This window comes from Monopterus albus, unplaced genomic scaffold (assembly GCF_001952655.1).
Source record: "Monopterus albus unplaced genomic scaffold, M_albus_1.0 scaffold101.1, whole genome shotgun sequence".
NCBI lineage: Eukaryota > Metazoa > Chordata > Actinopteri > Synbranchiformes > Synbranchidae > Monopterus > Monopterus albus.
This window is the reverse complement of record NW_018127981.1, coordinates 1,076,863-1,103,096: the sequence shown is the minus strand read 5'-3', so window position 1 is coordinate 1,103,096 and position 26,234 is coordinate 1,076,863. Positions and strand designations below refer to the sequence as shown.

Sequence of the window (26,234 nt, the reverse complement as noted above, 5' to 3'; positions counted from 1 at the left end):
CCATGAAGACTTTGTGGTTCAATGTGACAAGCCTATACCGCTCTGTAGGAGAAGATTCGTATGCTCTTTTAAAAAAAAATAAAATAAAATAAAATAAAGCTTGTTGCACATAATGGAGAGCCTGACATGTACAGTGGTTGTTTCTTCTATACTCTCAAAAGACTTTTTTGTGTTCTTTGAAACTTTTTCAAAAACTGGACAGTACTGAATTTATTTTCTGCACTTTTCTATTAGGACTGACATAACGACTGTGAACAAAATTTAAAATATTACAGGCAACATCATTCACATCCATTTGACCCTGTGAAGTGACAAACAAGCAAACAAGGCTACACCTTCTCATCAGCAAGTCACTCTTGAAACCTCTCACACAACACAGTCACACATTCACAGGCTTCGTGCTCACTCAGCTTCCTTACACGGGGTTAGTCTTCCAACTGAATAAGGGATAGAGATGTGTTGTTTTTAGGCCTTGTAGTGATACATGCATCCATTATACTGATATACACTTCTTAAAAAAAAAAAGTTAAAAAAAAGGACATCAACAAAAAAAAAGGTATTAGAAATGCAGCTATACAGAGTCTTTTAGCTATTCCAGGGGGAGTGAGGCTGAGGATCAGGTCTGACGTCAGAGAGCCACGAAGCCCGATGTCCAAATGTCGTTCAGTTGGGATGGGGTGGGATGGGGTGGGGGGCTGTGAGCAGGAAGAGCTGGGTTAGTTACTGCAGCAGGGACGGCTGCTGGGCTGAGCCGTATCTGTCAGGACCACTCCCTGGTTCCGCCCACTGGTGGCGCCAGCAGCTTGAGGCTCATTCTTGGGTAACTTCTTTGCTGCAGTGACATAGCAACAAGGCCCATGATGAGAATCAATGATCAGATGAGTCAAGCACATCAAGCTTTATTTTGATGAGTAACTTAACACTGAATCCACTATTCTGAGTCAGCAAATTTACCTGTAGTCATTTCAATGCAACCACATACTATCAGTGGAGTCTAGTCCCATTCTTTAGTGTTTACTGCAACAAAATTTGTTTTCCTTTTTCCATTCAACAACCCACTGTCACCAGCGTGGGCATGGTGACATGATACTTTGTCAATAATCCTTTTGAGATATTAGTATCATTCATGTCAACAAATATGGAAAAAAAAAACAAAAGACATACTGTCATATCTAGAAATAGGCTTGTCATTTTTTGCCTGAAAAAGGATGAACAATTAATTATCAAAATAGTTGCCAATTAACTTTTGGATGGTCAGCTAAGTGACTGATTGAGTGGGAGTTGTGAATGAAGCACAGCACGTACATGCTCACATTCCTGAGAATGGTTCTAATCAGGCCACATAAGTGGGAAAAACTGAGTGGGTGGTGGTTTCAATCTAAAGGTGTTTAAAGAACCAGGACTAGGATATAACAAATAAAAAATATATTTGACATCGCCCTCTGGTGGAGAAGCTGTGTATTAGCCATGCAGTTGACACTTCACACTACATTTTTACATTGTGACCTGACAGGCCTTTTTTTCAAAAACCTGCATACATACAAGAACTGTCAAAATGCATTTCTTTTTCCAAATTCATCATCCAGAGCTTGCCCTTAAATTGCCAGCAAAGTAGTATGTATCAGTGATAAACTGGCACATGATAGAGGAACTGGGGAACAATATACTAACTTTATGCTACATACTGTAAATTCAAATGGCTTCCATTTATCTGGAGCTGGGGCCTATTAATAACACAAACAGTGGCAATTAAGCCTTGGCTTTCATTATTTATATTATGCAATGAGAATCTTATTGGTGTAATCCACCAGTGACTGATGATCACAGGGATGTAAACACCTAGTAAAATAAGATGGGGGTCATGTGATATGAATAAACACACATCTAAAAGCTGACTGCCTTGCAACATATCAATGGAAACTGAGCAATACATCAGTTGTGTCCTCTGGCCAGGTGTGGGCTCTGTAATGAGGCAGCTTTGTTGACCTAGTGTGACGTGACTGGCATTGAAATGCAGCCTTAGGAGGGCACATTCTCTGACATGGGATACAGCTGGAGTCTGATAGATAGTGGAAGTGAAAATAATGGAGCATCACTTTCAACATGTTCCTCACTCTACTGTGAAGATGGGAGGTGGAGGGGTGTTACCATCCACTTGGAAGCATAAGGATTTTAGGGAACTGCAGTCCTGATCTTTAGGAAAATTAAGAACAAAGTCATAAATGCAAGTCAGAAGCTTTTACTGTTGCTCTAAGACTGCTTCAAAGATCTAAGAAAGAAAAGCAAAGGGAAAAGACACAAGACACTTACCAATGGCCATGAAAATCTCGTTCACGTTCATCGAGGTTTTTGCTGATGTTTCCATGAAAAGCAAGCTGTTGTCATCTGCATATGACTGTGCATCCTATAAAAACGAAGCATCAGGAAATTAGTTAATGGACAAACAGAGCTAGGACGCCCAAAGCATCCACAGGATGGTGAGCCAGTTACACAAAAATTGTGTGATTCTGTCAGAATGTTAATCAGTCTGTGAATACTCTATGTTAGCTTGGGCTAATGATTCTGTTCACATCGTCCAGTTCATTATTAAGGATTTAAAGAACACAAACCTGGAAGTCCAGTGCTCTCTTGTTCGCAAGATCAGCCTTGTTCCCAGCCAGGGCTATTACAATATTTGGACTGGCTTGTCTCTGAAGCTCCTTAACCCAGTTCTTCGCCCGTACAAATGACTCCTGGCAAACACAACAGAGGGTGGTGACTCGGTTAGTGAAAAATAACAGTAAGACCCACAGGAGCCTTCCTATGATGCCTGGGGAACCCTTTGCTTTTCTTTTCAGTAAAGCCCAGAACAAAGTCTCATAAAAATCCGCTTTTCTGAAATGTAAAATGTAAACATGGCTGTGCTATAGCCCCATGCAGAACCTATGCAGCCAAGAAAAGATATCAAAGATGAGTACCACATCCCTGTTTGTTGAGCTCTGAATAGAAGACTTTCTTTATTTTGCACCCTGTCAAGTTCACTATAAGGGTCAGAGGATACTTCACACCTGAGGCTGTCACTGGTCCTCTTGGTTCTGAGGAACAGAGACCAGACTTGGGACCTGAGTCAGAGAGGGTTCAAATTCTACTTAGCCTAATCAAGTCAGGTCTTGGCTCTGTATGTCAGTATGTGTGCCAACAATACACTAGGTGTGTGTATGCAGTATCAGGTGTCTGATACTGCATACAGACAAGGGGGAGACTGAGAACTCTGAACTTTACAGCTCACTGCAGCTTTGTTCTGATGAGTGAACTGAAATGGAGCTCACTTCAGAAAAAACAATCACCTGCCAGATTTATGTCATTAAGTTATTTTTTTCAGGTTCTATATCCCCAGCAGCCACCGCCAGCTCCATACTCACACCTATAGCCACTTTACATTTATATGATTTACAAAGTTAAGTTTACAGAAACATGGAAACAATCCTTGTCTATTTTTCAGACACAATTTAGAAATAGGATATAAATAAAAAAAAACTCTGTGGCAACTATTTTTTAAACTGCTTACAGATCCAATTAACATTTATAAAACTAAAAGACAGTGAAAATGAACACTTGCTGTCTAATTTATAGATTATGTGGAGATCCAGATGTGTAACCTGTTGGGAGTGAAGTGACTAATATACAATATGTACTAATATGCAAACAATGTATGTGCATTGTCTACAAAACACTATGTTGTGGAGTGAAGACTCATCTATTAATTAGTCAGGATTCCAAAATAAGGGCTCTATTTTTGGCTTGACTGGACTAAGAAAACTGAACACGGAAACCTCCATTAACTCCTCATCACTGACCAAGACAGCTGGTGACAGATGTGCTGGTAACAACCACGGCCACATGACAGGAAACCTGGCACCTGACTCACCTCATTTGTTATATCATAGACCACGATGGCGGCCTGGGCACCTCTGTAGTACATGGGAGCCAGACTATGGTAACGTTCCTGACCGGCTGTGTCCCAGATTTCAAACTTGACCGTTGTGTCGTCCAAACATACTGTCTGAGTCAGGAAGGCAGCTGCAGGGGCATAACACAGAGGGACCAATGAAAAACAAGCCTGCAGCAACTGAGCTGCACAAAATGTGTTTCAGTGAAGGTAATAATTTCAGATCAGTGCTGGAGACACTTATCTTATTCACTTATTCCACACTGAGAAAATGACATGGGAAATATCAAACCCATTTTATTGAACATGCATTATCTGAGTGGGCGCTGAAGCGTTAAGTGGGGTGGAATTCACTCAAACACATTTCAACCCTTATTTATTTACACAGAAATTTTAATTGGCAGCAATGCTCTCTCTCTCACTTTTTGTTTTTTGACCTCCCTGTTTCCACATTCACTCAGTGCCCCCCTCCTTTTCACTTTACCAACCAGATTTATCTTCCCCTCTCTGGGGATCAAACCATGGTGCCCTTCAGGTCTCAAACCAAGGCCATCACTGTCCACTGACTGCTTCTCTCCCGTAGCTGTGCCTCTTTTATTGTTTTTTTTTTATTGTTTCATCATTGTGTTTGAATGCTTGTCACTTTATTACACACATTAACACATACTGATTCATACTAGACAGATAAGCTGAGTTATAATAGCACCTTTGACTCATTCCTGCCCAACTGTCCAGTGTAAGCATATTTACTTCCCGTGATCAGCACAATTTGTGCTCCGTGGTCAGTACCATCTAAGGTTTTACAAGTCTACAGGTGTTTTGGGGTGCTCCGATAGCCCAGTGGTTATGCTGTGGTGCACCAGGCACAGTATACATGTGACACTGGCAGTTCGGGTCCAGTTGCCAACCTCTGTCTCTCCTTCATTTCCTGTCCAACTCTCGACTCACTAATAATAGCTAAAATAAAGGCAAAAACACCCAATAAGCATTTTTTTTTTTAAATTCTACAGGTGTTTTGATTAGGCTTGAGGTGAGTCTGAGAATAGCAATGCGATGGAATAGATGGAATTTGACCGACCACATGATTTTCAGCATGCAGTATGTTTTCCACTGTGTAATAAGTGTAAGATTATGTAAATGGTAAGTGGCTGCTTTAACCTCACATAAGCTACTGGACATACCAGGAAACAGGGGTGGATGTCTGGGAATGTACCCAATTATTTCTGCAATTCTATGCTCTTTAAGGCCGTTTTCGGACTCACGCTCTCCATCTGCAGTTCCAATCTGAAAAATTGTCTTCATTTCCCTTTATTTTCAGCTAATTGTTACCACTGTTTACTGTCACAGAACTCTAGTGACAGCTATTTGTTTCTTATGTTATGATAATGATCTAAAACCTTAATATAGATTCATCTATTTCAGTGACAACAATGTAAATAAACGTATTAGTTACTGCAATCTCTGTGTACAGTTTTGCGAGTGTATTCTCAGAAAAGAAGCCACAAAACAAACTTATAAAAAGACACATACCCCCGATTGTGCTCTCTTGGAATTCATGAAACTGTCCCTTGACGAAACGAAGTACAAGACTTGACTTCCCCACAGCTGATTCTCCTAAAAGCACAAGTTTGAACTGGCAGATCTTGTTGCCTGCGTTTGGCCCATTGGGTCGTGTGGCTCCACCTCTACTTGCCATGTCACACTGTCCGGTCTCTTCCACTGGACACTGACGTACTGTGAAAGTGCAGGAAATACCTGAACAGGTGAGACAAAAGAAAGTTAAGTGCCATACCCATATGAAAAATGTCAAGATGTCATTCTCTGCAACTATGATTCATTATTATGACAAGCAAAACACAAAAGATGATAATTTTCCTAAATTATTTAGCTGTAGCTTTTGGTAGCATACAGCAACTGAAGCTTAGTTATTTTGAAGAATAATAACAAATTTTATAAAAACACTGCTGCCTATTTTTGTAGATGTCCAGGTGTGCATCAGACTGAGCTACGCCACTCATCCCAAATCATGAGTAACTCAGAAAAAAAATAATTTCAAATGAAATTTAAGAAAGCAGCATACCTGTGGAATGTTGGAGTTGTCTTTTATAAATCATATTATATATAAACAAAATAGAGATTATACTGTATATACGAGATCATATTTTATGTAACATTTTCCAACAAAAAAAAGTCTACTCCTGAAGTACATGATCTCAGAACTTTCATATGTTTATGCACAGATTGCTGCACTTTGTTTGCAGAACAGGGGAAATATTCATGAAAGTCAATGTTATAGTTGTGTGTTTTTGTTCTTAGACTATTTCTTTTAAAACCAAAAGTCCAAACCCCAAGGCCAAGATGTTACAAATGATACCAAGAAGCAATTTTTCTGTAGTTCACCAGACACAAAGCTGACAAAACTTTTACTTTACCAGGTACATTTTCTTTCCCCTCTAAAAAAATTGCTGGTTGCTTGACATAGTAATAAGCTGAGAACATAAATGTAACAGGTATAACAAAAACACAGCAAGATTCGGCAGAGAGTAAGAGTCAATTTTCACCCAAGGACGGTATTTTACTAACCTAAGTCACACAAACAGTAAGAGAAAAGCTGCTACCTTGCAGTTTTACACCTGTACCCAAATGACCACAAGCTCTAAGAGTAATAAAAAGTTGACCAACTGGTGTGACTGTAGAAAGACTGGCAACTCCTGCCTGTAGCTTTAAGGTTATATGAAGCAGAGTGTTACAAAGGGGATTCGTATGACACAGACCTGGACACATATGTGGGAAAAACACTTCAAGGTTAAATTACAGTCTTTATGTAGGATGTCTGAATATTGAAAGCGAATAAAAACAAACCATGTTAACCAGACACCACTGTAGCTTGGGCGTTTGTCATTACCACCAACCAAGTTAACAAAGTATCAGCCATAAAATAGGTGCCATTACTATCAACCTCGGCGAAACAGCGTTACAACATACTGTAGAGTTAACCACATATAACCTGCTATGTTGTTGTTGACTGTCTCGAATTAGCAGAGTAGCGACGCGTAAGCAACACAGCCAACTCAAAATGTTCTTTAACGTTATGCTTCATTGCAGCCAGAGATCCAAAACCAGCCTCTAGCTGTAATAAAGAATAATCTAGCCTGAACAGCGCTAGCTCCGACCTGGGTAACACCATACACACCATGCTTAAAGACACGAGATCTGACATTTTTATCACGGTTGAGACTACCAAAACACAGATGATGCAGGTTTGGGTGTGTACAGCTAATGGTACTAGCTAACGTTAGCTGCATGGCCTTAAACTGATGAACTATCTTTTCGATCACTTAAAATGGGTCGCTGGTGTTTCTTATATTAAATGTGGGTTGATGATACTGATCGGAACATGACGGCTCATCTGGATTCGCTAACCGCACAACGTTAACTTACTGTGCTAACTAGCTTGGCCCTTCCAGTTTCGGCAAGCTAACATTAGCTGGCCGGATAATACACACTGGGTTGGCTAACATAGTAGGCAAACGCTGTTTAGCTGTGGCCGCATCGGGAGGAGCCCTCCCGGATAGCCATTAGCTAGCTAGCTAACACTAATATTAGCCACTCACCTACCAAAAAGAGGAAGCTAGTTATGTTAATTGTGTCTCCGGGACAATATTTGTGGCACTTCAGCGTAGCTTCACAGTGAGTCGAGCTCCCAGCCAAGATACTGTAATATTAAATTTCATAAGGCCCCGCGATGTCCCTCTCCCACTTCTTTCAACTTCCCTTTTCGCATTGTACGAAGGATGATGACAGATCGTATGACTGGAATTGACAATCCGCCTACGTAGAAGTGGGTCGGACCAATCATATGTCAGGATTTATTCCGAAATTACTGGCATGTCTTTCCAAAAAACAAAAACACACGAATAAGAAAATGTAAAATAGGATATAGGAAAGACTGAATTTGATGTACTGTAAGTTAACGTTAATACACGTGGGTTAAAAACAGCCTGTAGTTAAAGAAATATGTTTATTCGCCATATTTTTGTCAGTGATTGTTCCTTTACATAAATTACTGGCGTGCCCATTCGCTTAAATAATCATATATACACCTGAAATGTATGAAAATACCATGTAGCAGTATTTTGAATCGAGCTGCTGAATGACGTTGCTAGGCAACGAAACTCAAACACGTGCACAATTTAGCGTCTTATTGACCAGAGGAACTTTGACCACAGGATAGCTAGAAAGTCTTTTTAAAAGCTCATGAATGGTTAAGACGAACATTAACGATAAAAGATAAGCATATATTTTGCTTCTGTTGCAGCCACATTTGAAATAAGATGAATGTGACTGATGGAAATAGCGATTACCAAATGAAATATACAGATAGATATCCAAACGTTCCTAAGGTAAGCTAAGTCAACTTTGAGATGACGTTAGCTAATGTTGCGTTAGCTAAATAAACCGTTGTCTTGTCCGATACCACATTGCTGTACTGTACACCTGATATACTGTATATTAATTTTCTTATTTATTTTAACACCAGGCTGGGAAACTAATACCTGTAGGATACAGTGTTAAGAGCTGCTTACAAGAAGTGACGAGGGTAAGACAAACTCAGATTTTAAGTAAAGTGACTTAGCTATACCACAGTGTAGAAATACTTTGTTACACATAAAAGTTATGACTTCAAATTTTTATTTAAGTAAAAATACAAAACATACTATCAGAGAAGGTTCTTGCTAAAACGGAAAGTTGAAGTAAGTATCACAATTTATGCAGGTGGTAAATATGTCGCTAATACTTAACACTTCAGGAATTGTTCATTATATTTTTTATTAATAACTAAAGTGAAAATGATTAAAGCTGTCAAATGACTGTAGTGAAGTGAAAAGTACCCTAATTCCCTCTGAAATGTAGTGGTGTGCCTGTGTAATGTAACATAAAATTTAAATACCTCAGGGTTCTTTTTATGTAGCAAATGCTATTTGCTAAAAGTTCATATTTTAAATGTGTGAGTGTGAGAGTTTTGACAGGTGCTGAATGATATCAATATATGTTTTATCTCTGGAAGCTTTGACACAGCTGGAAATATGACTATTACTTGTAGCAGCTTTGTAAATTTTAAATGTGCATGTTTGCTCTCTCTGATATGTGTATATTTTTACTTTTCAGCCCCCCACCCCACCAGTGGTAAGGAAATTCCACAACAGCATTCAGCCAGAACCAGGAGCAATCAGAGTGCACCCAGGGAAGGCAAATGATCCAGATGTTGCCAGCACGCTTGTTCATGGCATCAGCACAAAATCATCCATCAGTGTGAGTGCCACACATATACACGCTCTCCTCCTCGTGGGTTAAAGGGGCAATAAGGAGGGTGTTTACCATTCCAGACTGGGAGTCTGCTTGGTGATAAGATTTATAGCTCTCAAAACAAATGTCTTACCCAAATAAAGGACCAAAAATTCTTGCCTGTTGGAATTTTAAGATGCTCCATATTAAGGCCTTGTTTATAATGTATCTGTTTTTAGTTGGTAATTGCTAATGGAACAATTTAAGAAAAGAAGTTTAGTGGCAGGTTTACTGTAGTGTGTACAGTATTTGTTTTAAAGCTAGTACTCTAAAACACTCTTTATTTATGGCACAGTCTGATTTTAGTATGCATAAACTGTGCATGCAAATTTTGATGTCACACAACCATAGAATGGATATAAGTTTTGCCTCTTTACATGTTTCCAACAGAGCAGAAGTTTGCTCAATCCTCCAAAAAAGACCTTGTTTCAACAGAAGCTGCAAGAGTTCAGTGAAGCAGTGTACACCTCCAGTCGAAAAGCACCTCTGGGAATGTCATGTGATCAGCGTGGAGGACTTCCCACCTGGTATAATGACAAAACTACATTTGGTGTTAAAACAGTTAAAGGTATGTGTAATGTCAAATAAGGTAATGGTTGGTAACATTTAAATAAGAGAACAGTAGGTTTAAATCTAGAAGCTAAGCCATAAATGCTGTAACACAAACATGCAGATGTGTATCTACTTTCTACTTTATCAAAAATGTGTCAGCCCAGTAATTATGTTACTACCCCCCTAAAATGTTAAGGTTTTTTTCCATGTTATAAATATTTAACATAAGAGTAGGCACCATTTACTGAAATGAGGAACATCCTCTCTTTTAAATGCCTCACTGTCTTTTTTGTTCAGGATTAGATGTGCACGCGCTTATTAACCCTTCAAAAACAGCAGAGGAGGTAGAGAAAGAAGCTCAGGCGGGACATGAGGGTTATGTTCGAAGCCACAACGCTTTTTTTGTTGGTAAGAAAAATTTTAACTCAGTATTTGCCTATGGCCTTTACTATTACTACAACTATGATGTCTGCCTTTCACCACAATAAAGCCACCTTGCTCTACTCCAGGTGAGCAAATTGATAGGAAGTATGATTGGAGTCACTACAGTAAAGACAGCAGGTTTGGGATCCCCACACCTCATTTCAACGATGGTCGTAATCTTGGCAAAACTCTTCATTGGTTGGGGGAGACACAGAAGTAAGTGTTGAAATTTATTATATCAGGATAAACTCTTTGAGAGGTGCCATCTCATTTTTCGGTGGGGTCCCTAAACAAACACTCAGTTAAACAGAACAGAAAAACATAAAACAAGTCATAACAGCAACATACCAATTAGAAACAAAACAAGTGCTTAAATAAAGTGGACACAATCCGGTGTGTTTTGCTGTTCATTTCCATAACACTGTGTCATTCCACAGCACCATTCAGTATAATATCTAATTCAAAAATAAAACTGAACCTGATCTTATCATATTATTTTTACATAGATTTTACCATCCAAAGCCTGTTTGGAAAAGATCTGGTAACAGGGAAAAGATGGCACTGCAATTTGGCAAAGTGAGCAAGATGTAAGTTTCTTTAACACTCTCCTGACCTCTGACTGTACTAATTAATGTTTAACTTCACTCTAATTAAAGTCATCTTTTCAGGAGAGGAAATACCCTGAACGTTCCACCAAATCACACCTTTGGAACACTCTTGCCGCAAGATGGATTTGGTAGAGTTTTTATAAACAAAAATGCTAACCTTGGGTTATACTATGCTTTGGAATATTTATAATAGGGTAGATTGGTGTGAGTTTTTTCAGTTCAAGACTGCAAACAATATCTTGCTGGATTTGTCTACAGGTGCTGGACATATAATCCACTCCATGGAGCCAGGGCAGCATGTGAGAGACAGAGAAAGACAGCGTAGCCTGGTCAGTGCAGTGCAACACCACCTCAAGAAGGTCAACTTCCACAACTTCCCCTCCTTGCTGCAGGCGTTCAGACATTATGACAAGGTACAAATGGAATGACTACAGTTTTGGTGAGACACAATTCTGTTGACCTGTACTTTCAATCTTCAGGCTGTTTATCTTATTAAATTTGAAAAAACACAGTGACACTTTGTTCAGTGTACTAAGTCAACACAATAGGTTGACATTTAGTTTTTATATGAAAAAATAATTAAAGAAAGCAGAGCACAATCCTTTCTCACATTAGAAAGTTTTACTTGTCATAGCAGGAAAACCACATCTGTAACAAATAATCTAACTGAAAACTGCTTTTCATCTAGGACTTGGCAGCCATTACTCATGTTACTAATTCCACCTGTGCTTGACAAGTCAAAATGTCTGCTGTGTTAAACAGCCCGTGACCCTGGTGTTAAGTCATGATAAAGTACTACTGTTACTATGCTCCTATCATAGTCTCATACTTGAAAGAGCATACTGTCATTGTGGAGCATTTTTATGTACAGTATATCTTTCTATGTAAATCACTAGAAAGGCAAAGGAATGATTGACAAAGAGGATCTGCATGCAGTGTGCCGTCAGTTCCAGCTGGATGTTAGCGAGCCTGTCCTGAATGATCTAATGGAATACTGTGACACAGACAAGGATGGGCTTATCAACTTCCTGGAGTTTGCTAACTTCCTAAATTGGAAGGACAAGATGCCTATCAACATATGGGAGCAGCGCATTATAACGAATGGTCAGTTAAATGCATTGTAAAGTATCCATGTATTTACTATGATGCATGTATTTATTTCTCCTGCTCAGGTAGCAGAGACTGAATTACAAGTGCAGTTAGTTGAGCTATTCTTATGGTATTTTAGATTGCAACAACAATGACATAAGAATTTGGCATTATAAGACTCAGAGGTTTTTAAGTCATGATAGTTAACGCTAAGTTAAATTAAGATTTATTGTGAAAACTCGATTTCAGGAACAATGTTTGTTTGTTTCCTACAGAGACCAGCACAGCTCCAGCCAACATGGAGAGTAAGCTTTTGTCACAACCAGCACATCTTCCTGCCTATAAAGCCTTGATTAAACCTGAGGAACTGGAGCCTCTAGAGCCAGGCAGCTCACTGAAGACTGTCAGGACCCTGAGGCGACAGAAGGTAGCCCCAGACCACTTCATCACCTCTTCCTCCCTTATTGGGTCTGTCGGTGATTCTGTGCTCACATCAAGTAAGTCAGGAGAAGGAGTTTGTTGTGACAACTATGTTGTGCATGGCACAAGCACACACAATGCTACATTTGTAACAGATAAAGTGACTGTAGTGTCACATTTTAACAGTTTTTTTGTCCATTTGAAACTTAAGTGGGATTTGTTGGTGGAAACTGTAATTGCAGGCAGAATGTGCACAGTGCAAAAAGGGTGGATATCAAGGGTGAAAGAACCAAGAGCAGCAATATGCAGACATTCTCCCTTAGTTTAAAATATCTGTATAATGACATGTGGGTGGCATATTTTAAAACACCATTGTGGGATACATAAAATGAGTAATCTCATTTTAATTCTTGTAGATGGTTGGTATCACTCTCTTACTGTATGTTTTGTCTTATGAGTCAGTCATCATCACCTAAAACTTGATTCAGTGTATTCTGAGCACTTTCACACTTTTGCTTTATGTTTGAGAGCATCATTAGTTTCTTTTGACTGATATGCAAAAGATTTATGAGCACTAGTTTAACATGTTTATTTTGTTCACTCCCGTCTCTTAAAAATCCTTACTCATCATCTGGTCTCTGTTTTCATAGACACCCGCATCTATGGGATTCCGACTGTGCGCTCCGATCGTCCAGCTCCACGCATCAGAAGAGTCGGTGACACTACAAACTACGGTGATACATCCACAGCTGCAAATCTTCTGCATCCCTCGGTTCATGCCCTCCATGGTGTTCATGAGGAACACTTCTTCTGTCCTCGCACCAAGGAGGAGGTATGCCCTACACAAGAAAGCTGGGAAATAGTGTACCTACATAACAAAATTGGAATTACTGTGAATAAACATGAGGCAGCCACAGTGACTGTCTGTATTTAGAGTTTGGCTGGTTACCCTTTGTACATATTCTTTCAGATATCCTTTTATGTCATTTGCTGTTTTGCCAAGTTGGATTAAATTTAACCAAGTGGAGGGGCTGAATGAGACATGTTTATGTAATAGACATTTTGATAGCTGATTTTTTTTTCTGCCAAAGCAGGAAAACATTAATAGCATTATCGATGGCTCCACTCTACTCAGTCATTCCAGCGAGGCAGCATGCACAATACCAGGGCCCTGGATGTGTCCAGCTGATTCACCACAGTATTTAAATGTTGTTAATTACACCTGTGTCTAAAGCCACTTAAAATATGTGCATTCTGCATCCATTATGAAACCATTTTACTTGTCAGCGCCACTTTGTCTAACATTAGAATGTTATAATCTTTCCATCCTTCCCCTTTTCATTTTATTCTATATGTCAAAGAGGAATCTAAAACATCTTAGCATCATGTTAGCTAATTACACTGTTGGGTATTTCAGCAGTACAGTCTTTCCTGCAGTGTTCTGTTATAAATCTATCAAAAAACTCTCTGAACATTTTAGGTTTCATTGAAATTTCAGCTCATTGACAGGTTCTGGCTTTTTTAAATACACTAATTATGGCTGCTTGTATCAAATATGGAATGAGACCTTGTTTTGTTAAATTGGATGTGCTCTACAGAATCACTACTCCTTTTCTTTGTAATCCCTCTCTCAAACCTGTTATTTGTTCATTGTCTGTTGTTTGAGCGACCATTTAACAACATAACCACATTTTGATGAAATAGGTTTTTGATACTGGTCTTCTCATACTTCTCTTCACAGATCACTGAGATCTTCATGAATGTAGGTGTGATTATTTCCGAGGAGACGTTCGAGGAGGCCTGGAAGCTGGCATCCATGAAGCACCCAGCTGGGGAGGTGTGTGTCGAGGTTTTCCGTAACACACTCAAGGAAATAAAAGCAATATAATACTCAAGATGTATTCCTCATGGCAGTCAGTATTTCTGCCTAAACAATCTCTCTGTCTGTCAAACACAGAAAGGCTCATAGCCAGTAACCTCATTATCAAATTAAAAAGCAACAAAAGGGCATTCCTAATGCAAATGACAGGTTTTCTGCACTGTCTGTGCAAGTGTGACACTTATTTTGATTCCTCTGGAGTAATGCAACGCTTTGCCTTTATATGGGCATAGTGTATGTACGTATGTGTGAGCTACTGCACATCTAGTGTTGTCACGATACCAACATTTTGGTACTGGTACCGGTACCAAAATGTATTTCGATACTTTCGATACTTTCGATACTTTTGGATAGTTTTTCAGACAAAAAGAGAAGGCAAAAAATGTCATTACTGACTTTATTTTAATAGAAAATCTTAGAATAACATCAAAATAGGGCGGGCACAGCCGGCGGCGCTGCAAGTACCGGTCCCATCCAAATGCAGTATAGTACCATTTTAAATGCCTCAGTACCGCGGTACCATACTAGTACCGGTATATCGTGCAACACTATGCACATCTGAATGAACTAATTCAGTATGCAGTGTAAGTTTAGCTTTTTTGGAAGTGATGCACTCTTACATTAGTATATGAACCCCAAGAAACAACACACTAAATTGTAATCACTTTTGCCAGTGTGAGCTGGCAGGTGAAATACTAAGAACTATCTCTGAACCTAATCACTAATCAATTCATTTTATTTGTGCTATAACATACGCCAAGGTAAATGTCACATGCTATTATTGTGTTCAGCTTTGACACTGTTACTTCGTCTTGATAATGATAAAATGATACAGGAAAGGAAACTTTTTAATTAACCACTTTTTAATGACTAGCATCAAACTGTTTTATGATATAAGTGTTACGGCAAGCCGCACACCAAAAGAGCAACTGGACTCAGTAATAGGCAGGACTCAGGTCAGAGAAAGATATTTATTTGACAGAGTATGGAAAGGAAAGGAGGTGGCGAGGAACAGATGCGGAGCTGCCGGCGTGGGTTTTGGGCGTTTGGGGCCGCTGAAATGACTGGACCACTGGAGGAGCCGCCCGGGGGTCAGAGGAGAGGTTTTGGCACTGCGTATAGAGCAGAGAAGGAGATTAGGAGAGGAGACAACAGGCGGATGAGGGTGTGATGAAGTAGAGCACAACACAGGTGACCTGCGTATAGGGGAATGCTGGCTCCGGGCTGGAGAGCGTGCTTGGAACCCAGCGCCGAGGTATGCAGACAGGAACAAGCGCCCACGCTTCACTGACCCAGGCACTTGATATGGACCCCGACCAATGATCGTCGATCAAGACACTCCTCCGTCATCAGTTCAAAATAACAGAAGATACTCCTTGGTAATGAGTTCAGAATAAACATAAGATCTCCCCAATAATCAGTTCCAAAAATAACAGAAGATACTCCTCGGTAATGAGTTCAAAATAAACATAAGATCTCCCACCCATCCCACACTGGTAGTGTGCGATGGGTTATTTTGGCCATGACGCGGCCGTCTAGGGAGTTCGCAATAACCGGTGTGTTCAGCGGCTCGCCCAAAAGCTCCAGCTGGCGGCAGGCGTGGGCTGCCTGCCGGCTCCCAGCTCAGGGGACTGGGCTGGTGGCGCGGTGCGGGGGTGGTGCGGTGGGGGTGGTCTAGAGGGGTGTCCCCGGTCACGACGCTGTTCTCTCAGACGATTGTCGAGACGTATGGCCAACTCCACCAGTGCGTCAAAACGCGTGGGTACATCGTGGTAGGCCAGGGCGTATTTAAGCCCCTCATTTAATCCCTCCGCAAAACGTTGCGCAGAGTGGCCTCGCCCCAAGCCACATCAGCTGCCAGAATGCGGAAGTCCACTGCATATTCAGCCGCAATCTGGGAACCCTGACGAAGGGTGAGCAGCCTCTTGGCCGCATTACCCGCGTGGTCGGGATGATCAAAAACCGTGCGCAACTCTTCTTGGAACTGGTCAGAGCTAAGAGACCCGGACCGAGCCAGCCGGGCTTCTGCCCAGGCCAAGGCCTTACCTCGTAGGAGGTTGAAAATGTAGGCACGTTTGGCGATATCGGTTGTAAACAAGTGTTGCTCCAGAACCATAGCGCACTGGACCAAAAAGCCATGACACGTGTTCAATTCACCCGAGAATGGTTCAGGGTCTGGAACGCAGTTCTCCCGAGGGGTGCCTGGGCTTGTCTCCGATGTTGGTGTTCCGTGAGCTTATAGATCTGCTGAGTGGTGACGTGGGTTTGTTCTAAGGCAATGCGCTGACATTGTTCTAAGTGTTCGATGTGGGCCTGAAGCGCTCTAAGCTCGCTAACGGGGTGACCTGGGTCTGAGCCCGCTGAGTCCATATTTGGCCAGATGATACTGTTATGGCAAGCCGCAATAGACATAAGATCTCCTCAATAGTCAGTTCCAAAATAACAGAAGATACTCCTCGGTAATTAGTTCAAGAAAAAAAAAACGTAAACAAGACAGAGAAACTCACTCAAGTCGACACAGTGGATAACATCAATATGCCAGAGTAGGACGATCTTAGTAGACATCAGGATCCAGGACGTGAAACACGCAAAGTCGCCGGCAGAACACTGAGAGATCATCTGGCGAGTTTTTTTTTGCTGTGTTTAAGTATGGTTCAGCTAATTGAGCGCAGGTGTGCCTCGTCGCCGGGAGCGTGCTCCTACGTGAGCAGGGGTGGAGTCGCTGATAGCCCCGGTATCAGCTGCCGAGGTGCCGGGGACGGCCTGATCCATGGACGTAACAATAAGCCTTCATCTTGGCATCCTCTTGACCTCTGGATTTATTTCTTATGTCTGGTTGGTTGTATGTGAAGCTCCACCTTCTTCGTTGGAAACAGCCGCAAACAATTAGCTTGAACTATTTCTAACACTGCATGTAATACTACTGTATTACATGCAGTGTTAGAAATAGCTACTAGAATAGCTGTTAATGCATAATGGAGCATGTTATGTCAATAAATGTATACATGAATGTTTTGCTTTCACTGTTCCCTGCCACTTCTTAAAGTGAGTGTGTTTTTTCTTTCCAAATACCAACCAGCTTCGTATCTTCTTGCTCAGCAGGGCAACATCAGCATGCAGAGAAATAAAACACATTTACTATCAGCTGGTAAGAGAAACTTCTGCACATGACAGTGAATGTCATTTAACCCTGATATTCTGTTCATGTTATGCTAATTTTTTGTTAGATGATTGGGAAAAAAAACAAATTTACAAATAAAGCAAGATTTTTCACAACTGTTGATTTTTATTTGAACCTCAGTTCAGCTGAACACACTAACTATTTTGGTCTACACAGCACAGCTCTATTGAACACAGACAAACCTATGCATCACATGATCTGTGGTTTTTGGCCATAGATTTTCCCATCCCAGCCCTGCGATGGATTGGCGAACTGTCCAGGGCGTACCCCGCCTTCGCCCGATGGCTGGCCGGGATTGGCTCCGCCCCCCCAACCCCCCCCTGTTCTGGATGGAATCTGGCATCAAAAGTTCAAAAGCAGACTTGATGTTGTGGACATGGGTGACTGCCATTCTTGTTGGCCCTGGTTGCATAGAGATGTAAATGTTTGAAGTGGAGACATTGATTCACACCTGGCTGCTTTGAGGGTCGTAAAATCAAATACTTTTATGCTAAACTAATCAACAGATGTAAATTGTTGAACTATTCAAGACTGTTCTGGCCACAATACAAATGCTAAGCTGTGTAGACAGTGGAATGTAAGAGAAAATGATTGCAACCACAACTTTATTAACCCTGGGTGCAGTACACCCAAACACCCTGTGTGTAATGTAAATTACACCGATCGCAGTGTGCGGTCATTAAAAATGTGTTCTGATATATGTTCACACAAAATGAGCCAAGGCCATTGAGTCTGAGCCTGAAAAAATAATTACTCGTATCTTTTTTCTTTAGATAAAAAGTGAAACTGGTTGTAAAAAACCCAAACAGAACACTTATAAGGATAATCACCTTTTTGGCCAAGTATGTTACACACAAGGAATTTGCTTCCGGTACAGAACCGATGGCAGCCATCTGCGGCGCCACCTCAACCAATGGCTCTAACCATCAGGGGCAGTTCAGTGTCTTGCCCAAGGACACTTTGACACATGGACTGCCGGCACCGAGATTCAAACCTTGAACCTTCTGGTTGGAAGACGGCTGCTCTACCTACCGCACCACTGTCACCAGTTTTAAACTAGTTAGTGTTAAACTATTAGAAATTACTCATTTGTTGTGTCAACATCCGTCTTCTTTCTGTGGAAGTTTTGTTGGTACGCCTAAGCTGCAGTGAAACTGTGTTAAATCTTTAATTGATTGCTTTGGACTTGATGACAATGGCCTGTGTGACTGTTTCTGTCCTGGTAAAAGACTTTTTCTGATGGAGTATTAATTTGATTTCTAAGTGTATTTATCATGCAGTTCTATTAATCCACCTTAAAATGAGTCTGACAAATAGCACAATTAATTTATGGCCTTTCAGAGCTGACAAACATAGACTCTCAAAGAGGTGTGAGGATTTGTTGGCAATCTGTTCCACCAACCAGATTAATGAATCAGGCTGGCACACCGCCTTGAGTGATCCATGTCAGAACATTACAAAACGGTAAAATAACTAATAAAAAAAATTAGCTTTTGTATATTCAACACTTGTTGTTTTTCTGTTAATTGCCATTAAACTGAGTGATGCACAGGCGTGGTAAATTGTTTAATGTGCTCTCACCATATCCGTGAGCATGGTGACATGTGCTAAGCTAACTGCTTTCCTTTAATCTCATTACTGTGAGATGCACCAATGGAAACAAAAGCCCCCACGCAAACTTACACAGATCAAATATTACTATGCAGGAAAATTACAATAATCCTCAGTGTATTTCATTATGCATGAATTAGCGACCACTAATGACAGAATCCTCTGTTTGTCAGGTACTGTATGTTGTCAACATTAATACTATTGCAGCCAGCTTTAACAGAATAGGATGACAAGCAGCATTCAGGATCATGTGATGATTTTGACAAGTGACATGTTTCTGGCAGTGGCCAAAGGCTCAGACATAGGCTGCATTTGAGTTACATGGGGAGAGAATTTTCAGTTAGAATTTGTCCCTCTTGCCTGCAACAATGCTACCCAGATACTCTCACTTGCTACAAGATTGTGACTCACAAAGTACTTGCTTTAACAACTGGTTGTGTCACTCACGGCCGTATACAAGAACCCCACCCCTTGCTATAGAAAATGGATTATGTTTTTGCCTGTTGCTTGATATCGCAGTTACCTGAATAGTGATATATTTGTTCATCTATATGTTTCATGAATTACATGGAGAATGCAGTTATGAAGTATAAGGACTTCACTTGTTATATTAATCTGGTGATATATGAAACCTTTGGGATGAAATGTTGCAAAGTTAGGGGCTTTATGGAAAACTTCATTGTTTATCAGCACAATATCTACAAAGTGTAATGTTGGCGTAGTATAGGTGAGACCCCCATTAGTAGTATGTTTATGGAACTGCAGAATTAATGGTTAAGGCCACAATTTGGTGCAATTTATGGATACAAGACATTGGTTAAATAAACAAAGCTCATGCTTAGCCTTGGAAACTGTGATTTGCAAACTCCATTTGTGGAGGGAGACCATGAGATGTCTTTTTTTTAGCAATAGATGGTTTAAAAGTATTCATCCAGTGACCTCACCACTCTTCATATATCTCAGCTAAAAATATTTATGGGTATTACTCCTAGTTTGACTTGTATTGCAACTTTTTTCAACTGTGTGAAATCACTGGAGGGAGGCGTGAAAGGCTGTAGGTGACCACAGGACCATCTTCTTATTTAGAAAGTTTAGGTCTTCACTACTGTGCCTCTGGGTCCCATTTCATGTGATCCAAATGGACAGTTATTCAATCTGCTGCTCACAGTCTCTTTGTCTGTTGTCCTGTTAAATGTTGTCTTTGATGGATAATAAATATCTTCAGCCAACTACTGGTCTGCTGCTGTGACTTAATCACAAATGGCTTCACTTTACTGACAGAAATCATTTAGCCAGTTTCCAGTGCTAAACAGCTGTCCAGTCATGGGAACCCCACTTATGAACTCTCAGTAGAATCTAGAAGGCAAGAGGCAGATGTGTTTAACAGCAGCTATGAGGGTACACTCATTTTAAAAGATGAACAGCTCCCCATTCTCATGTGCAGAATGTGTATCCTGTGTCGTCTCTAGGGAAAATTCACTGGAGCTACAGAAAGAGCATCCAGAGTTTGTAGTAGCACCAGATTTTTCAAAGTCCTGAAGATAAAGGCAGACTGACACTGGCATTCAAAACAAGTTTTGCTTCTTGTTTCACCTTGAATATAATGAGGGGAGGATTTTGAAAATGGCTTCCTTATCCTGTCAAACAGTCTGTTTTGTAGCATTTGGGATAACATTTGAAGTGTAACAGGTTTTCTCAGAGGGGACTAAGACCTGAAACAATAGGAAGGACAATCTGGCCAACTAGATAGGTGGGTGTTAGGCAGAACAGCCACCGCCTGTGGTCCAGTGACTAACTGGATTACTGACAAGAAATGGAAAGACGCTTTCACTCTTTCATGCACTGGGAGTGAAATTATTTGCTCTTTTGCTTTAGCCACAGATCATGTCAGTGGGTCTTTAGACACAAATCAGAGAAACTGAAGAGATGTAACAGAATTTCACACAATCAGAACTGAATTCTGTACTTTGGACATGCAGTCAGCAGCCCTTCTCATAAAAGGTTTTGTCATTCAGACATGGATGTCCATTATGGTTTTTATGGGTTTATAGAGAGAGCCACAATATTTGGTGGAAGTGATGAATTATAATGAAAGAAATGAGTGGTTTCTGTTCTGTCACAGGTTGCATTATTGATGAGGGCTAGAAAAATCCATCAAATTGAGTGTGAGAAATCCTCATTACTTATTCTCATCTGTCATTGTGTATCAGAAAATTCTATGCATGTTCTGTCTGACAGTAGTTATTTTTATATTTTCATTTGCCCAAGTGTTGTACAGTGTGTAAAGGTGTTTTGCTCAATATTCATAATGTTGTTCACGCAGTAGAACCTTGAATATCCAGCAAAGAGGAGGTAGTTGGCTTGGCTTCTGTTGTTTAATTCAGACCTGTGCTGTGTTGGAAGTGTTAGGCAAACATTAATAGGTTCAACTTGGTAAGATTGTGTTCTTCTGTTTTATGTGTGTGATTGTAGTGATTATGGGTTGTCAGTGCTGCCAAAACACAAATGACCTACACACAGTGCAGCGCCTGAATGTATCCCGTGCAGACAGTGAGAAAGGACTAAAGCTGCTCCTTTCCTGATGTGCCCCTTCCACTGCACCACCTGTGTAGGTACGTTGTTACAGTGAACACAGTCACAGGGTTATTTTCCTTGGATTTTTTTACTACCTTTCTTCTAGTCAGTACTATTAATATATCTTGCTTCAAAATGTATTAGTGGCAGTCCTCCAGTGAAAAAAGTCACTTTTCACCATTTTGCCCAAGTTGGGTATTAAATATTCGATGAACTCGCATCCGCCCACACACAGCACATTTCTCCAAAATTACCCTTTACTTATATATTTCAAAAGCACTGAGCTTCCCACCATCAGCTGTTGCATGGCTGTAGCTCAGCTATCCAACAAAAACAGGCTCGCCATATGTTAGGCCTGCAGGTGACTTTGATTTAGTCTCTAAGTAAATATTTGTACCTTTTAAATTATGATTCAGCATAGTTTATATTGATAAATAAAACAAAAAAAGATGTTGGCACCAAACATCTGAAAAATGGTGAAAGATTAGTTTAAAAAAAGAACACGCTGCATGGAGTTGATGTGAAAATGTCAAAGCTGGGGAAGGAGAGAAGATTTCACTGTAATTCATATACTTTTGGATACGGGAATGTTTGGTTTGTTTGTAGATAACAGAGTGCTTTTTGACAGCAGTGGCTATTTTCTTCTGTGGGCCACCATCTTCACTAAAGGCCACTGGGAAGATGTTTGTGCCCGCAGGGTCATCAGGGCCTTCATGTGTTGACAAAGCCAAAATGGAGACAGATAAATACGTTAACAGTTATGAAGTATAAGGACCGTGCCGTCTTTCTTGGGAAGAGACCACGGACTGTCATATGACCTCTGATTAGCAGGGCCTGTTTCAAGAAGTAGCAGTAGAGCAGTTCAACTGTATGATGTCAAATGACCTGAAGGTGACCCTGACGATGCATGTTTCAACCCAAGTGCCCTAAAATCGCCTTTCCTTCAGTGTAATCACTCCGTAAATGTGTTGTAGTTAGTTGTAAAGTTAAATACAATCAGATGACTTTTTTCATACTTTTATATTGACAGGATTTCAAAGCTACAGACTTTGCCTTACGATGTAATGCCTGCCCTCTAGCTTTTCATCTGCCTTATGTTGGACCCCTATAGACTCTGTTGAGACCTTGAAGTTAGTGACCTGTTGTGACCTCAGTGTTTTTGTTTCACTTACACAGGATGGTTTCAAACAAATGCCACAAACTGAGAGGATAAAAGTTGATGTTTGGACATTTGAGACCTTTTATCAGCCAGCTATGGGAAAATGTTACCCAGCTTCTTACTGGTTATTTATTAGTTACCTGCTTTACTCCTTTGTCAAATTACACTGAGCTCATGTATGTGCAGACAAAGAGGCACATGATAACTCCACACTGGGTCAGTGATGCCACCAGCAGTTTGCCTGCTCCAGGCAGAGAGCAGCGAATGTGAGCCTTCACAGCTTCTGGGACTGTCCTCCCGGGCTCCACAGTGAAAAGATGCACAAGACACACTCTAACCCCGCCCATCGCTGTGTACAGTTGGGTTCCTATTCCAGGCACAGACCCCGGGTTTGCATGCAGTGAGGACCGGGGCCTCCATTATCACAGCTACTTTTGGTGACTTTATGCAGCTCACCCCCATAATCGTAATGATACAAATGTACAGATATACACACTGCTGCAAGTACCATTAAGGGAACAAACAAAGCACTTTATTTTACCTACTGTTAGGTGTTTGTTACACTTTGACTTCAAGACATGCTAGTAGGTTTTTTTTATTTTTATCTTAGACCATATTTCTTTATAGTTTTAATGGATAGGCCTATATTTATTGCTTTCATGTCTTCAATTAATAGGTTGTTGTTGCTCCCTGTTATGCCCACAAACCAGAGACAAACATAAACACTGGAATTTGGCTGACAGAAAATTAGAACATAGTATGGTGATCAAATGCCAATATGTACATTTGATCAAATATTGACATTATTTGCAAGTACAAATTCTGTACAGTGTATGTGAGGGCTATCAGATTTGACATGACTCATACTATATGTATGAGATTTACCAGAGACAGCAGCCTATCATTTGTCACAATATTATTAACAATGTAGGTATGATACATTTTTTAGTTCACTTATAAACTGCTCTAAGTTGCTTTTATTTGCTCATCAGTACTGTGTTCAGGATAGAAATGTAAAATATGTTCCAGCATTATATTTTCTAGCTCACTGAAGTCAGTTACATGCTTCTTGCCATCACCAATTCCTTCTAGAGCCACCCAGAACATTTACAATAACAATAGCCTGTTTGTACAAATTAAGAGCTTGTCTTTATAGGTTTTAGCTGAAATGTACAATGCGCATTGAAATGCAGCAAAGTGGCTTTACTGACCAGATCCAGTAGAGGGAGATAAATATCCATTTATTTGTCTGTGTGTGTGTGTGTGTGTGTGTGTTATAAAGTATGAAAACACTAAAAAACAGACTTTCGGCATGCTTGTGCGTGCACGTACACTTAACAAAATAAAAGAGCATCTAAAAAGCCACACGTGCGTGTGCGCGCGCATATACAGGCGTACGCACACACAGAGCCTGTTGTTTTTACGGGCCAGCAGTTTCTTTCCAGGCTTTGTTTTCTGCGCAGGTGCCCAAAATGATTGTGCGAAAATGTGAAATTTGATCAGCACAGCAAAACATCATTAAGTCCCCGCTGCTGTCGGTGATTACAGGTCAGCGCCGCTCTCTTACACGCGCGCGCGCGCACTACGCTGCAGACACCTGCGCGCGGCCCCGCCCACCTGAAGTTCTCCCAACTAATTTTATTTATCAATAATTAGCAGCGCAGCACTTGGTTATTGAAATTGCGCTCAGACACGGAAACCTTTCCGGGATGTATCATAGTAATTATGTGTGTCAGCTGAGAATGCGTTTTACATCTGCGAGTCGAATGGAGCAGAATATTAACGACTCCACGCTGGATGGGATTAATTGTTGGAGAATCTGCAGATAGATACACAAGGGTAGGAGAGTTAGAGTCCAGGCTGCTGTTTATTACGTGATAATCAAGATGTTTAACCAAGACAGAGTGACGAGGAGGCGGATGAAGGAGACAAAATTAAGGAAGACTGGGGGAAGGTAGGAAGGAAGCAAGAAATAAATAAAGGTGGAGACATTGGTAAAGCATAATAATATGGAAAACATCTTTACAAGTAGTGCTGGACTACATGTTAGTTTGTAGACATTTGATTAAACAAAGCTTTATTTTACACTATGCACCATGGGGATACATTATAAACTAAAAAACCAGAGGTCTTACTCCTGGATTTTGAGACAGACTCCCTCTACAAAAAACCCAATAATGCAAGGCCACCTTACTTGATGGATCAAACTCCTTAACAGTTTGAGCAACTCTCTCAAAGAATCCCTTAACTGATTAAACTGCTGAAACAAGTTTACATGCAGCGAAACCTTTGGGCCCTCTAGGGTCTGGGGTCCTGGGCCTCTGTTGGTTTTTGTATGTGAATAATCAACATAAACTGTCTCTGTTATTCAGAGAGGAGGAAAGAAAGAAAGCAAGAAAGAACACATAGTGTAACAGCTAACAAACTAATGTGCCTTAAAAACCACACAGGCAGGTTCATACCAGTAGGGACACAGAAAATCCAACTTAATTGTTAAATAAATAGTTAAAAAATTAATTTGCATGGTTTTTGATCACGAAACATGCTCAGAGTGTCAAAATCCTAATGTGCAGCCAGCGTCTTCACTGGGCTCTTTCCTCGGTTGTGCCACTGAAAGGCACTGTTGTCTGCAGCTGAACTCCTGGGTAGCATCCACTGACAGGGATGAGGATGTCGTGTTCAGTAAACCTCCACAGTGTGTAGGGTAGGTCACTGGTAGAGCAGAAGGTAAATATGGAGCCTGGTTGATCAATAATGATGAGGCAACTTTGTGTTTTAGCTTTAAAGCATTCTGGAAACAGGATTTGAATGTCTGACAATGAGCATAAATTACACAGTATCTTTGGTGTTTATGTACTTATATAAGGTGAAACATATGTTAACATAGTGCTTCCCAACCAAGGGTTGAGGTCCCTCTAAGGGGCACTAAATGATTCTGAGGGGTCCTGAGAAAAATAACAGGATAAGAAGGAGGAAACCTATTTCAGCTCTGTACCAGTTTGTTTTGTTTTTTGTTTACATTTTCCTTTAAGTTTCATATTTTAATGTGAGTTACCATGTAGGGTTTTTTCTATAAAAAATATATCTCAAAATGAAAAACCTTTTTTTCAGCTGATCTCAACCTAAAGGCCTGCAGCCTGTATGAAGTATAAACTAGGTGTGAGAAGTCACAAAACGTTGGGAAACTGTGGTAATATATAAAAAGTCTTGATAAGATTTAATTTCATAATTTGTTTGGATTCCAATCTTATATCTTTTTAAATGCTGGATAGCGATGCGGTAAAGAGTCCAAAGTGCAGATTTAAGCTTTTGTGGTTCCTTTCTCTATTATCAGGTTTAAAAATGACTTGCTTACCTCTTCACTAGAAATGATAGCATGTTAAACCCGACAGTATGTTGTTTTTGTACATTTGAATTTAATCTGGGCTACAGGTATTGGATTTTGTGTCAGCTGGCAGGGAGCC

At 40.4% G+C, this 26,234-nt stretch overlaps 3 protein-coding genes across 8 annotated transcripts in view; 2 read left to right on the top strand and 1 right to left on the bottom strand.

The window, feature by feature from the left end:
• Positions 1 to 514: 514 nt before the first annotated feature.
• Positions 515 to 7,878, bottom strand: rab5ab (RAB5A, member RAS oncogene family, b). 2 transcript variants are annotated; one of them, XM_020609731.1, is made up of 6 exons: positions 7,543 to 7,878; positions 5,459 to 5,683; positions 3,908 to 4,059; positions 2,610 to 2,732; positions 2,311 to 2,404; positions 515 to 832 (listed from the first exon to the last, which is right to left on the bottom strand). In XM_020609731.1, exons 2-6 carry the CDS (start codon positions 5,622 to 5,624, stop codon positions 717 to 719), a joined length of 651 nt encoding a protein of 216 aa, XP_020465387.1. In that variant the 5' UTR covers positions 5,625 to 5,683; positions 7,543 to 7,878; the 3' UTR covers positions 515 to 716. The 2 variants fall into 2 exon arrangements, with proteins under 2 accessions (XP_020465387.1, XP_020465386.1); XM_020609730.1 differs by having other exon boundaries at positions 7,547 to 7,878.
• Positions 7,879 to 8,079: 201 nt separating this feature from the next.
• The window catches only part of efhb (EF-hand domain family, member B), a 31,239-nt gene continuing 13,084 nt past the window's right edge, over positions 8,080 to 26,234 (top strand). The window contains exons 1-13 of one of the 2 annotated variants that reach the window (XM_020609728.1): positions 8,080 to 8,331; positions 8,469 to 8,528; positions 9,098 to 9,241; positions 9,665 to 9,842; positions 10,124 to 10,234; positions 10,336 to 10,465; positions 10,756 to 10,836; positions 10,918 to 10,985; positions 11,116 to 11,270; positions 11,754 to 11,961; positions 12,222 to 12,443; positions 13,017 to 13,198; positions 14,108 to 14,203. In XM_020609728.1, the coding sequence (XP_020465384.1) occupies positions 8,263 to 8,331; positions 8,469 to 8,528; positions 9,098 to 9,241; positions 9,665 to 9,842; positions 10,124 to 10,234; positions 10,336 to 10,465; positions 10,756 to 10,836; positions 10,918 to 10,985; positions 11,116 to 11,270; positions 11,754 to 11,961; positions 12,222 to 12,443; positions 13,017 to 13,198; positions 14,108 to 14,203 (1,704 nt within the window). In that variant the 5' untranslated portion in view covers positions 8,080 to 8,262. Of the gene's footprint in view, positions 8,332 to 8,468; positions 8,529 to 9,097; positions 9,242 to 9,664; positions 9,843 to 10,123; positions 10,235 to 10,335; positions 10,466 to 10,755; positions 10,837 to 10,917; positions 10,986 to 11,115; positions 11,271 to 11,753; positions 11,962 to 12,221; positions 12,444 to 13,016; positions 13,199 to 14,107; positions 14,497 to 26,234 lie in introns of those variants that run through there. The other variant, XM_020609727.1, reaches the window with a different exon arrangement.
• The window catches only part of satb1b (SATB homeobox 1b), an 87,733-nt gene continuing 83,012 nt past the window's right edge, over positions 21,514 to 26,234 (top strand). For 3 of the 4 annotated variants that reach the window (XM_020609723.1, XM_020609720.1, XM_020609719.1), the window contains exon 1: positions 21,514 to 21,649. The gene's annotated coding sequence lies outside the window, so the exon portion shown is untranslated. The remainder of the gene's footprint in view (positions 21,650 to 26,234) is intronic. The other variant, XM_020609722.1, reaches the window with a different exon arrangement.

What these genes read in the sequence shown, in the direction of transcription:
- rab5ab (XM_020609731.1), bottom strand. Translation starts at nt 5,624, where the DNA reads ATGGCAAGTAGAGGTGGAGCCACACGACCCAATGGGCCAAACGCAGGC. An exon ending in CCAAGAGAGCACAATCGGGG is followed by an intron (nt 4,060 to 5,458) that starts GTATGTGTCTTT and finishes ATGCCCCTGCAG; the next exon opens with CTGCCTTCCTGACTCAGACA. An exon ending in TCTATGATATAACAAATGAG is followed by an intron (nt 2,733 to 3,907) that starts GTGAGTCAGGTG and finishes TGTGTTTGCCAG; the next exon opens with GAGTCATTTGTACGGGCGAA.